We start from the raw sequence: 13,595 nt of genomic DNA, 5'->3' as shown, positions 1-13,595 counted from the left end.
GTTTGGGTGGGTGTGGGGGGGGGGGGGGGGTCTGTTACTTTTGTATGTGGAGAGGTTCTAAAACTGATTGGCTTTAACATTGAAACTGGAACAACATTTGTGAACTAAAACGTAGGAAACCGGGATAAGTTGTGGCGCCCAGACCACAGTATCAGAATGATTTGGATCTATTGGTTGGTCAGGAAAATTCTATTTGTCAGAACAACCCAGTATGTTAGGAACTGTTTTTATTAAATAATTAACATTAACATCAGTAATATGCAAACGTGGGTTTTGTATAGAAGGTGGATTCTGATGCTGCTTCATTGATGTTAAGGATGTTAAAACTTTTCATATTCAGTTCTTACCCATTTCAGTAAATCTCTGGGATGCATTAAAATGTTTTACGGAAATGTACAAAGGACTGTTCTTTGCCAGTCTCTGAGCTGTGCCCAGCAGCTGAATATGGGGAGGCACACTTCAAGCACGCTTTGTCTCATTGGCTTTGATTTGGCATGGAGGATGGAGAGCAGCTTAGTCATGCATTTTAATGTCCTAGTACCCAAATCCAGCCCTGCTGCGAAGAGGCACTGCATAGTGTCTGAAATGTCTTATTTTGACTGTTGAGAGGCTGCTATGGCCTCGCCACTGTGGAGGCAGTCACATGCTGCCTCTCTACCACGTTAGTAGCAAGGGACAGCACAAAGGAGACGTTTCAAGGGTCCCTCTACCATTCTGTGTCTCAATAGCTGTGACTTTTCTGTAGCACCCAGCCCCAAAATCTCAGAACACCTCCTACTCTGCTGGAGTCCTGACAACCCCAGGATCCTCTGATCCGCTGCAGTAGGTGCTCAACAGCTGCATCAGCTGTTACTTTAGCAGTATCGTGGCTTCCCTTCTGTCCCCAAATTTGGAGTTCTCACCCATCTACTCAACTAGTGGTTAAACAATTAATGCATTAATAGTTACTGCAGCTCCATAATGTCTTCCTGAGATACCAGTACAGTAGTTCTCTGTAGGTTTATAATTACATGCGTATCGTTTCTACACTTGGAAGTTAGTTAGCTAAACTGAAGTAAATTGCTGCACAGGTGGAAACCCAAAACCAGTCGGCAGCTAGCAAGGAGACCATCAGTACAAATCCAGTTAAAGGATCATGGATTAATACACTCTCATTCACTCAGATGAAAGTCCTATAACCCAGTAGAACTCTTAAGTCTTGGATTTTGCAGATGCTTTCTTTTGGAGCTGAACTTCCTGTTGGAACTTTTTCATTTTATGCTTCATGTTATGGCATGAAAGACTAATTTTTCTTTTTTAATAATGAAAAATATATTTCTGTTTTTCTGACAAAGTCATGTCAGTTGATTCTTATAAGTTTGTCAACTTGATATAAACCTGAAGAGTAAGTTACGTACAGAAAGACATGGGCTCTGCTTTACTCTCAAAATTTATCTGGAGTTTATTCTGCTGTATAGAAAGGCTGTCTAAACAGAGAACTTACAGCACACATATTCCTGTGAAGAGAAGATAATTTATTTAAAGACTGATATGTCAATGACCATCAGTAATGTATTTAGCCTCTAAGCTGGAAAACTAATTTTAAAGAAAAGGAATATGTGGTCACACAAGTTTTTCATAGAGATTTTGGATCAAATTGAATTAAATGATGCGTATCTTCATTTATTTTCAGTTTATTTCCTTTTTTAAAAAAGTATGTCTTTTCTGTAACTTGACTCCCTAAATACCTCCCAAACTGAGGTATTCCCCCAAGGAATCTTAGTTATTCTATTCCTATTTCCCAGGAAATGTCAGGGAGATCAAATGGCCCTTGCAGCATGACCTGAAGGTCAAGAGATTCAGGCTCTGACAAATTGCATCCAGAAACATATTGCACCATTGATGGCCCCACGCTGAGATCGTCTTGCCTCCAGCTCCATCTGTCATGAGTGAGCCTGAGCTGTTAGTTCAGGTTTCTCAGATAGTTTCATCTGTTTCAGTGCTTTGAAGGTGGAGTTGAATGTTCCACTCTGATGTGGGCTAACTTGCTTGAGGCTTGACAACGTGTGACTCATACAGTCACAAGCACGAAGTTTACTTTGTCAAGTTTTGGAGCGCCGCTCCCGCTTGCTGCTCAGGAGATGTTGCTGTATACTGTAGCAGCTGAAGCTATCCAGTGTTCCGAAGGTGCATCTCTACATCAAGTGCAGTAGACAGCAAATCAGAAGGCCAAACTCCAAAGCAGGTCACACAATTTCTGGCAGAACCTGTTGTTTCTACCGCAAGTCCAGAGTGGCTGGAGAATCCAGCAGGACCCACTTATAAACCTGAGTTATGGACAGATGAACTCTGTAATCACTCGAGTTCTGACTGAGCCCGGGCAGGAATTTAAATGCTTCTAGATTCCAGGATTTGACCACATGGATACCTGAAAATGAAATGTTTGTAAGGTTTCATTTAGAAAAATGTTGACCTTTGGCAACTCCCACTGAAATGAAACAGTTGAAGAACTTCATAGATAGAATGGTTACCACAAAATTTCCATATGAGAAGGGCATGAATAAGTCAAATGCCACAGAATATATGAAAAAACATTCTTCTTCCTGTGTAATTAAATTTCACATTGCTTCTAAAAGAAGAGAAGTACCGTCACTCGGAATGGAAATTTGTAAATGTCCCCACATCTTTAAGTGGGGCTGTAAGGTGAGAACCTTAAACTGGAGCTTTTAAGATTGCCGTACATGAGTAATGCCACTGTTGTTACCAGATACAATACCCACAGGGTGCCAGTGATTATCGATTGGACATCGTACAAAGTGATCTTTCATCCTACTTCACCTGTCGTTACATGAAATTTCTTTTTTAGGTGGGAGCTTCTGAATTTTTATTTTATATACTCTCCATAAATATACTTGGTCTTTTGTATTAAGCATAGTACCAAAATTAATGTATGTGAATCTATTATCTCCAACTAAGTATTTTTTGTTATCTATCTCCATAGGTTTCCCCAGACCTACAGAATGAAGTGCTTATTAGCCTGTTAGAGACTGACCCAGATGTTGTAGACTATTTGTTGAGGAGGAAAGCTTCCCAGTCATCGTGAGTAATCTGTTTTTTCATCATCCCTGTTTCTGCTGGGAATTTCTTTCTCCCACTGGAAGTGTTCAAAAGGTTCTAGTTTTCCACAACTCTCCTGCACTGTCTACAGTGGAGTAGAAATACCCTCGTTACACAGACTCTGCCAAAGAAATGATGACTCTTGTACAGTGTTTTCTAAAGACAAATCTTGTTTCCCGGTTCAGAGGAAAGACTGTGTTCTGCTGCAGAGAACGGAATGACATGTACATAAAAATACTCAGTGCACTATTACCTGACAGGATGTATTCTAGTGATCTGCTGGTTCATGTCTTGGGTTTGTGGTAGTCTTGACTAACAGGAAGCGTGTATTACACTACTCTTGAAACACACCTTAGAGTGCCTTAACACAATCACAGCTAGCCCTTTGACCAGTTTGTTGTTCTTTTCCTATTGTATACACGAAGGACACTGTAAACAAGTCAACTGCCACAGCAGCGGCTTTATGGAGACTCTTCAGACATTATTTAAATGTATGCTTTGTCAAGATCTGAAGAGAAAAAAAAATCACACCGGTCACGATTGCAGTTCTGATACATACCATATGCCAACTCTGTGTGTGGTGTATATATGCCTACACCCGTGTGCCTTAACGCTCGGAGTTTGTACATTCAGATTAACAGGATTCCTGGCTTTCTCATGGGACACGCAGTCATTGCCTTTATTCTACTGAATCCCAATATGCCAGACCCCAAAATCACAGAATTTTACAAGCTTGCTTTAAATAATTTTTAAGAGGTTCCCTGAACTCTCTGGGACAGATTGGACTTGGTCTTCCTGTGTGTATGGAAAGTGCCTAGTGCATTCAGAATGTAATTAAAATTGAATTTGTGTAGTCAGTTAGATACAATTTTTTTTCTCTCCCTCTGAGCATTGTATAGTTGGAAGTAGGGTAATAGTGTGCCTGGCTTTAAAGGAAGAGGTATAGAAGAAATACATGGAGGAAAAAGCTCGCTTTAATTATAAAAATTAAAACCATAAATACATTCAGAATATATCATGTGTTGTAAAGGATTTTGTTAGTTTGTTGATTTAACCACATGAACACATAGTATGTAACAGCAAATTATCACAGCTCATCTGATTTGCGGTAATTGTGTGTTTTCTTAGCGTACCACAGACATGAAATAATTGCAGTTAGTCTGTGCCTGACTGAGGAGGAACTGTGTATATTTAGATCACCATAAAAGCAGGATGATTAGCTGTCTTTTACGCTTGCTTCAGATTTACCATGAGCCAAGACCACAATTAAGTGAGACGCTGCAAGTCACGTGACATGTGGTAAAAACGTCTTTCTTCAAGTCCTCTGTTTGGAATGGTCATATTATTTCTAACTCAAACTAAGAAAAACCTTCATGCTGGATTTCACTATCGATGTAATATAAAGACAAAATTTTATTTCGCATGTGGTTACACTATCAGTTGAGCATAAATTCATTGAAAATCATTGTGGACGTAACAGATTATTGTCAGATCTTACCTCCTTCAGGTTATTTGACTTTTCCTTGAGCCTCCTTACTTTTCAGCCAGCATGCACACCTACAGCAGAAAATGGATATTTTGCACAAAGTGGGTCACAACTGCCAAAAGGGGTTTTGTGACAAAGGTTACAAAACCAAATGGGAACATATAGCGACACTAGTACCAACTTACTGTGTTTTCAGCAATGAGCAGATGAAGTTTCACTGAGATAGGAAAAACTTACTGTCTGTCATTTTTCTTCTACTCTGCTACTATGTAAGTGATTTATTCTTAATGTTAATGACGTATGTTTTCTTCACTGTGATTGCAACTTCTTCTAGATATTCCAGGCAATTACAGGGAGTGTTGCTTAATGTTATTGCTAGGAGTGTGATGCTCTTAAGAGGTTAATCTGTTTTAGAACATAATCTCAATTTTGAGGCTACATATTCGTTTGTTTTTTTCCTGTAAGAAATGTGAGGCAGCAGACAAGGAGATGTTTGTACTGATTTGATAAAAATGAGCCTCCAAAAGACATCCTTACTACTCTTGGAAATTTCCTGGTCATGTACTCAGGATGCGAATTTGGACTGTGGAGCTGAACGCTTCACGTGTTCTTGGGACAGACTTAATCAGAAAAGCTAGATGGCTGCATAGCATAGAGTGTGGAATCAACTTCTAAGACTTTAATGCCACATTAATTGCTCTGAAGGTCCTGCTTCTGCAATTGCTCTCACGTCTCTGCTTTTGATGTCATTACAAATGCTTTCTTGGCTCTGATCTGACAGAGAAAACACAATCTCTTTTCCTCCCCGCAGGAGGACAAATAAAGTGTTCCTCATCTTTCAGTTCTCTTAGGAGCTGAGCATCGTGAATGGCACGTCAGGGAGTTTATGGAAGCTGTTCACGATAAAGCACTCGTTGCCACTGGCAGCAATTGCGAAGTGTGCTTTTGTGGTTGACTTCCCAACATTTTTGTATGTTGGCTTGATGGCAGTGGAATTTGGGGTTTCCAGCTGTAAGATGAAGCATCTTTAACACAAAAATAAAATCTGTTTCTTATGATTATTATTGCTTATCGTGGTTAGTAGTCCTTTTAGAGTAAATTAGTTTCAAAATTACAGCATTTTCTAATGTTTTTGCATGGTGATGATGGGTTTTAAACCATCCTAACTGGTGGCACAAACATGAAGGCATACAATAGGCCGTACAGTATGCGGAAATGCAGATTTCAAAGCTGCAGAGACTCCCCGAGTCAGTGAGTCCTCTGCCCTGTTACAGCAGCAACCACATCATGGTCCTGTAATAATCTGTTTTGTTGGTGGCACCTGTGTTGCTCAAATACGTGTGGAAATGACTACTGCCTGCTGCCAAACCATCAGACTCCTTATGGTTTGCCTCTTGTAAGACATAATTGTTTTCCCACTCAGAAGCTTTCAAGTATAACAGAAAAGGATTTCTGCCAAAAACAGAAAGGGATTTCCTGTTTTGATGACCTCGATGCCAGTAGAAAGGTAGGAATATCCCCAGTAGAAGTAATTATTAACATTTTTCCAGTTCACCCATGCAAGTAGACTCTGGTGGATTAACATCAGTTCAGAAGGACGCCGCTTAAAAAGGAAAGACCAAGATGCCTTCATAGCATAGTTGGTTTTTGTTTTGGAATCTGAAATAGTGTTTTTGAACACACGTGGCATAGGTTGCTTCTACAGCTTTCAAATCTTTCAGTTTGTATGTAACCACTTTTTAAGTCCTTTCCTTAACGTGGTTCATAACTACTAGAAACATTTCTCACATTTGATACCTTCCAACCCAGAGCATTCTATAGTCTTCTGTTGTTCTTTGTGGAGACCATAATCTGCCCTTACTCATAGACTGCATGTAGGCAAATGGGTGTCTCGTGCAGTAATTACTGTACGTGCCTCTCAATTTAGTTTTTCCCTGGTGTGTGGGTAAAGAATCTTACAGCTATCCAAGGGAAGATAAATTTTTAATTGTAGTAAACATCAATTTGCTACTGAACTCAAACCATAAAGCAAACAGATGCAAAAGTTTTGGTTTAAGGAATATGTCAGAATTCATTTTTTATTTAGAAAAATGTGAGCCAGAGTCTTTTGCGAGCTGTGTTTTATTTATTCATGAAGAGATTGGTAAAAGTGCAGATGTCTGAGATCATTTTCCAACTTGGACTTTTCAATCCACTTTGATGACTTCTTGCAGTAAGATTGGCAGAGTCCACAGGCATTTTCTTTCATTTTTAAGACTATTTTTACTAAACAAATTTGAAAGTCATGACAGTTTCTATTCAAGTAAATTTTTATCAGGAGCTCTGTCTTGAGAAGAGGTAGACTGTAACACAGAACACACAAGGTAAGACAAGAAATCAGTGTTTCACAAAACTCAAGTTCATGTTCCCACATTCTTTCATTTCCATTGCCCTTTCTCTATTCCTTGTGTTACCTTGCCATGGCTAAGCGGTGGGATACCTCTTTCTTTGCCCTCTGCAACATAATTAGGTTTTGATCCTACAAAGATCTACATGCGATAAGTCTTATTGGCGTCGCCATTAATGCTAAGTATGTCTGTGTGCTAGCAGGGTGAGGTTTAAATGATGTTCAGTCTAAAAAGCTGGAGGGAAGGACATTTGTTTAGAGGAAACCTAGAGATATACCAATATTTCTTCCCTTTTCTCTCAAATCTTTCTGGTTCTTCTAAAATTCTGAAAACATTGCTTAAATCTCATCTTAACTCTCACTCACTGCACATGCTTTTCTAGAACTTAGGAGGGCAGAAAGAAAAGGACAGAAAAAGAGAAAAAAGATTTGTGATTGAATTATACATACTTAAAAGGCAATCACTCTTCAGTGCGTGGCTGTTTATAGTTTAGTTTATGTTGGACGTAACCTTCAGATGGGAAGTTACCTAATTGAGGCATGATGTTACTTTTTTTTTTTTTTAACTCCTCAGCACACTGGTATTTTCTGCCAATCACACAGGGAAGCCTGGGACAGTACTACTTAGCCAAATGGCAGCTCTGGTGTTTTGAGCTGGCCCCAGTTAAGGTTCAGGATCAGTTCAGGGATGGATTTCTTGCTGGGAGTTACCAAGGAGTAAACTTAGTTAATTCATTCCCAACAATTTATGGTTGCTGGGGGAAAACAAAGAATTATTGAATCATATAATAATAATGATGTTGGATGTATATATTTTATGTTTGGGATATGCAAGAAGTAAACTGGCCAGGCAAAAAACCAGCTTGGGAGTGGTGTGAAGTTTTGTCATCGTTAGTGGGGAGACTAGCTTGTCTGACCACTGTGTATTTTCTTTCTTCAGTTTTATTTCATTTGTCTGGATAGAGGGTTCCTGTCCCATAACAAGTAATGTGCTTTGGCTGCTCACTCAGTTCAAGCTCTCTTTGGGTTTGACTCTGGGGACGACTGACCATTTTCAGTGCGCATTTGCAAGAATGAGCCTCTGTCACATCACATTCGATTGGAGCCAATATTAATGTGAGGTCACTCGAAAGAAGTAGAAGATAAGCATCTAAGAAACAAAGGTCAAGGCACAAAGAAGTGAAAAATGACTAATAGAAATATAAAGTAGGGAGGACCAATAGGGAAAAAGTTACGTTTGTTTACAGAGTATTTCTACATATTCTTTGGGAGGTTCAGTGACTCCCGGACCGTCTCCTATCTGTGTAGTAAACTGTAGCAGTTCAAGAAATCTCCCTCAATGTTCCCAACTCAATTAAGAAAAGAGAGTTGTCGCTCTGAGCCCTTGGCTGTGCTTTGGAGGGTTTTGTTTGCCTTTTTTTGTCAAAATTAAAAGGCCGTTCTGTTGGTTATGCAAAGGTGAGAGAGTGAAAGAAGCTATAGAAGTTATCAGCAGAGCCAGTTGTTTGTTGCCTCCATCAGAAGACCAGTAGACACACCTGCTTGTCCCCTGTAGAATATTCACCTCCTGATGTCTCTAGAAGAGGATCCTTCTCGCGCAGCACGAGAAGCGAGCTAAGGTTTTGATTTCTCTTGACTGTGTAGTACTTCAGTATGGAAGAAACGGTCTTAGCATACTGCTTAGCATCAAACTAATTGTCCCTGTCGTGTCCTCAGATTTACTGTTGCCACAGCCTGAATTGTCAAGGTAACAGAAGGAATTGATTCACCATTTAATTTCCTGTGGTGAACTATATGGTTGTGTGGTTTTTGTTTTCTTTCTTGACAGCAACGTCTTTTGATTTTTAGTGGCCTCTGCTGGCCACTTCATGGCAAAAGTTTTACTTCGTGAAAAGTTCACCTCTGTACTGCTTCTGAAGTGTTTTCATTTGAGCAGCTGTGGTCATAGTCCTATATTTAATTTTATTTGTATAACATCGAACTGCACCTGTAGCTGTGAACGTAAAGCATTTTTCATTAACAGTAGTTTGTTATTTCTCAGGAGCCCCGAGATGCTGCGGTCAGACGGTTCCTACTCCACAGGAGGAAGACATTCTTCCACAGACTCCAACAAAGCTTCAAGCGGAGATGTCTCCCCATATGACAACAACTCCCCGGTACTGTCTGAGCGCTCGTTGATGTCAATGCAGGAAGAAGTTGCCCGCAGCCCAGATAAGCTGTACAAGGTACCAGAACAGTACACGCTGGTTGGACATTTGCAGCCTAAGACAAAGGAGAATTCTTCTGCATCGCAGGCTGGAAAAGGTAGAGTACATCTGTCTTGTGTTCCTCCTCCTGAACGACAGATGGGGGTTTCTGAAGTAGTTGAAAAGTGTCCGTTTTACATTATCAAGTACCAGGATTTGAGGAGCAGTGGTGTAAATTACCTTACCAAAAAATGACCTGCCAAAGCCGTGTTACTGTGTTGAGCCCTAAGGGCTCAGTCCTCCTCCTTAGCTCAGCCAGCTGTCTGCCGTGCTCTTGGTATAGTATTTTCAAAACTTGGAGCTGTTAATTGGGAAAATAGAACTATGTGTGTCTGGCTTTTCAGCCTGTCTGTGGCAGCATGGCAGATACTGATTTCTAGTCCTGCTCCATAGGACTGTAATATCTGCAAGGTTATGGTCCAGACTTTGGAAAAATCTGAGACTTTAAGACGTCAAGCTACAAATTTTCTCCAATTGAAAAGAATGACTTCAACACCCTCTCACTGGAGAACACAGCTGAGCTGCACAGCTTTACATCTGCTGACCTTCACACCCCTAGCAGTGCTAGTGCAGGGATCCATAATTTCCATAGCTATCCAGGGAGTGCACACCTGAATGATTTCTTCTGTAAAGAACTGTGGTTCAAACTCATAGCTCACCAGCACTTCAAGATGATTTTCAGTTAAAAGTGTTTAAAAAAACCCCCAACCTTCGTATTCCCGAAGTGCACATTTAGTGAGTTGAACTTTTAAGGATGTCCGATACTTAAGGATGCAGATAACGGTTTGGTGGTATTTTTAAAACCATTTCATTTCAGAGGTACCGGTTAGGCACTTAATTCCCTTTGGAATTAAGGATTTAGACTATGATCTCAATTATATGCTTCATAAATGCCAGTGGGCATTTATCTATCTTTCATACTCAGCATCTAAATCTCTGAATTAGTTTCAAAATCTGGTCAGATTTCTAGTAAGTTATGGACAGGAAATCACACGAAGTTTTATCGTATTAACCATCTTTTGGACAGCAATATGCATCACAAGGATACTGGAGCATGACGAATTAGGAAATTCCTTTACTGCCAGATGGAATCAGAAAAAAGCATGAAACGGTTATAATCCGGGACAATGCCCAGTGCGTGCATTTCATTAAATCCCTATTCTGTGACTGGACTTGCCTGAAAGACCCAAGGGATGCTGCGAGTTGATAGAGCATGCCTCACAGCGACTCCTGGGGCTGGCGCTGCCATTCTTTCCCATGAAAAAACCAACATGAATTACCTTCTGTTAACCAAATCCTCCTGTTACTGTGCGAAATCTCCAGCTGGCTTTAGTAAGGCAGAGGGGGTAAGGGAAATTCCACTCTCTGGGCAAACTGAGGTGTCCTGCCCAAACAGAGCTTACTGAACCCATTACAGGATCGGAGCCTGAAGCAGCAAGTGACTGTGAACAAATACATTTGAGATGTTTGTGTTGGGTTCACAGTAGGTCGGATGCTAGTATATGGTGACGGCTCTAATAGCTGGTACGGGTTTTACCATTCTATATGTGTGTTTCTAAGTAATGGCTTTTAAGAGGATCGATTAATCGTGCTTTTCCTGCTCTTACTGCTATTTAGATGTTTCTGAAGATGATTTTGATATCTGGGGCACCTGGCATTCTACGCTGAAAAGTGGCTGCAAAGATCCAGCAGTGACAGGTCTGTTATTTCCTGAGTTTTAAGTCCAAATCTAGTAAAGACATAAACAGTTCCTTGGTTTTGAGAAGTCACAGTGAAATCAGGAGAATTCACATTGTCCAGAGTTGGACTTTTGAAAGGTGACTGTTCAATATACAGAGGAGTGCAGTAGTTATGTACAAATGCAGTGACATTTCAAACTGTCACAAGGTAGTTTTAAAAATACTTCCAATGACTTTTAGAACATGAAACTACTTTTTTAAGGTGTATGTCCTGTGGTGATTTGAGAGCAGCTGCTGAGTGGCACAAGTACAGGCGACGAGGTTGGCAACCCTGGGTGCTGACCCTTCTGCTGGCCAGCGTGGTCCCAGCAGCTCCCTGTCCTGCCTTTGTTTTTCTTTGTTTTAAATGATGATGCAGACTGATGTTGTCTTTCTGACTCTGGCCCCCAGGTTCTTCCGGGAACATTTACGAAAGCAGCTTGCTGCGACCCGGACAGTGCTCTCTTTCCCAGGGGAACCTCGCCATGTATTCTCCTCGGTGGCAGGGTAGTTCCTCCGAACTGGACACCAGCAGGCACATCATGCGAAGGAGCCAGACGACTGCTGCCATTGCTGAGTGTCAGCTCCATCCCACGGTGTCCCGGGTGTGCAGTAACCCACAAATTGAAGTCGGCAGCAGGAGTTCAGACCTGTCACACTCCAAGTCAGAGCAACACTTGACTTTAAGCAGCGTGGAGGACCTCAGTGAGCATGACTCGAATGTGGGTTGTTCACAAAGCACAGGAGCTAAGCCCTCCTACAGAAAAGAGCGGCCACCACCCCCCTACCCAGGCCCAGCAAAAACAACCTCTGCGTTGTCACAGAGATCAAGCGTTTCCTCAACGTTGCACTCTTTGTGGAGATTTCAACGACAAGAAAAAAGTTCAAGGACCAGAGCAGCTGAGGGACTGCCAGCCAGAGCCCCTGACCAGGCTACCTCCAGGCAGGAGCGGCCAACCCCCCAGACCCGAGCAGGTCACATCTGTTCCATGGCACCTCGCAATCAGAACAGTAAAAATGTTTCAGAGGCAGACTGGCATGATTGGCAAAGGGAGAGGTGGCAAATTTGGGAGCTGCTATCCGCTGATAACCCCGATGCCCTCCCAGAAACCCTTGTATGATTGGGCTCTGCAGAACGGCCACTCGTACCTTTGCCGCCTCCTCCTAGGAAAACAGCGGTGACATTGGAAAACGGGGAGGGCTTGTTTGTTTCATACCAACTGAATTGCGTATACGTTTTTTTAGAATTTGTTCACTTTAATTTCTTAACAGCACTGTCAAGCAGTCCATTTACAACTACAGTATGTTCCTGTTTTTCAGCAAGCTTTTCAGAAAAAATAAGATGAAAATTTTAGTCTAGTAACTCTGTATGCGTACGCTGTGTATAAGATAAAACTGTTACTTTGAATTTGCTAAAAAATGTATTTATATATCTGCAGTTTTGATGATTGTATATTCTGTAATGGATATTGTATGATAATCATATGTTATGTTTTCATATACAGATGTCAATCAATCATGACTGCTGTTTTTTAAAAATCACTGCACTTACATTACCATGATATGCATTGGAATTCTATAGAAAGTGCACAAGCTGGTTTCTGTGCTTATATAAAAATAATACCTGTTAAAGGGGGAAGTTGTCCTTCTTTCACTGCCTATCGAAAAACACTAACAATAGAGTGGAACGTGAAAAGCCATATATTTTATAAGAAGGGAGTAGTGAGCTTAGAGGGGAAAATACAAAATATTTTTTTTGTTATAAATATATTTGCAAGCAAAATTAAAATTTGATAAAAGATTTTAAAAGTATTTTTTTAGATTCTGGTAGGAAGCAGCTCAGCGAATCGACTGAGAGCGAGGCCGTGCCTAAACCAACTAAGGATGTAGTGCAAAGATCTGCCCTCCCATGATTCTAGAGGAATACCAATGTAATGTATACAGGATATAATATATATATTTATAAATGTGTGAGTTTATGTATGGTTCTAAAACAATAAACTGGAATCCAAATTTAGAAAACCAAGCGAAATAAATTAAGGTGTGCAACAACTGAGAAAGAACATGGCTTTTCCTTGGAAATAACAAAGCTTCAGCATTAAGAAACTTAGAGAAAGAAAAAGAAATGTAGACAGACGTGCAGAAGGGAGTCGCACAGAGTTTTCGACGTGAACGTGATGTTTGGAGAAGTTCACAGCTGCATTTCTATAAATATTGTGCCAAAGTCTGGGTCAGTAGTAGTCCTTCAGTACCTGTGCGTTGCGTTGTTCAATGTTGCTGTTTTATACCCGTCCCGGGGTTTTGAATGGCAGAGTTGTTCGTGGCCAGCAGGTGGCAATGTATTTCAGTATTCTAGAGAAATGTCTTTTTATCACTCATTAAGGGAAAGTGTATCATATCAAAAGAATTCTATAAAACGTATTAATCTTAATTTTAATGAAGTTGAAGACTTATTCAGTGATGCTGTCTTTAAGTTCTATCTTGTGCCATAATGATGGAATAAAAAGCTAAGCAAAATAATGAGCATATTTTTTGCTCCTTTTTTTGAATTAAGTTTTATATTAAAATTTATTGTGGGTTTATTACATTCTTGAGTGTCTCTGTCAAAAACATCTAAAAGGCTTAGGAGCTTAAGGACCGATTTCAAATACGTCTTAAATATA

At 40.5% G+C, this 13,595-nt stretch overlaps 1 protein-coding gene across 1 annotated transcript in view; it reads left to right on the top strand.

Moving 5' to 3' along the window:
- The window catches only part of ARHGAP6 (Rho GTPase activating protein 6), a gene marked incomplete at its 5' end in the record, with an annotated part of 28,403 nt that extends 16,350 nt beyond the window's left edge, over nucleotides 1-12,053 (top strand). The window contains 4 exons of the mRNA XM_010131991.1: nucleotides 2,981-3,078; nucleotides 9,010-9,272; nucleotides 10,832-10,912; nucleotides 11,344-12,053. Of these exons, the coding sequence (XP_010130293.1) occupies nucleotides 2,981-3,078; nucleotides 9,010-9,272; nucleotides 10,832-10,912; nucleotides 11,344-12,053 (1,152 nt within the window). The remainder of the gene's footprint in view (nucleotides 1-2,980; nucleotides 3,079-9,009; nucleotides 9,273-10,831; nucleotides 10,913-11,343) is intronic.
- Between the last annotated feature and the right edge of the window lie 1,542 nt (nucleotides 12,054-13,595).

This window comes from Buceros rhinoceros, unplaced genomic scaffold (assembly GCF_000710305.1).
Source record: "Buceros rhinoceros silvestris isolate BGI_N320 unplaced genomic scaffold, ASM71030v1 scaffold11782, whole genome shotgun sequence".
In the NCBI taxonomy this organism is placed as follows: domain Eukaryota; kingdom Metazoa; phylum Chordata; class Aves; order Bucerotiformes; family Bucerotidae; genus Buceros; species Buceros rhinoceros.
Note: the sequence above shows the minus strand (reverse complement) of the source record. Positions and strands in the feature narration are given on the sequence as shown.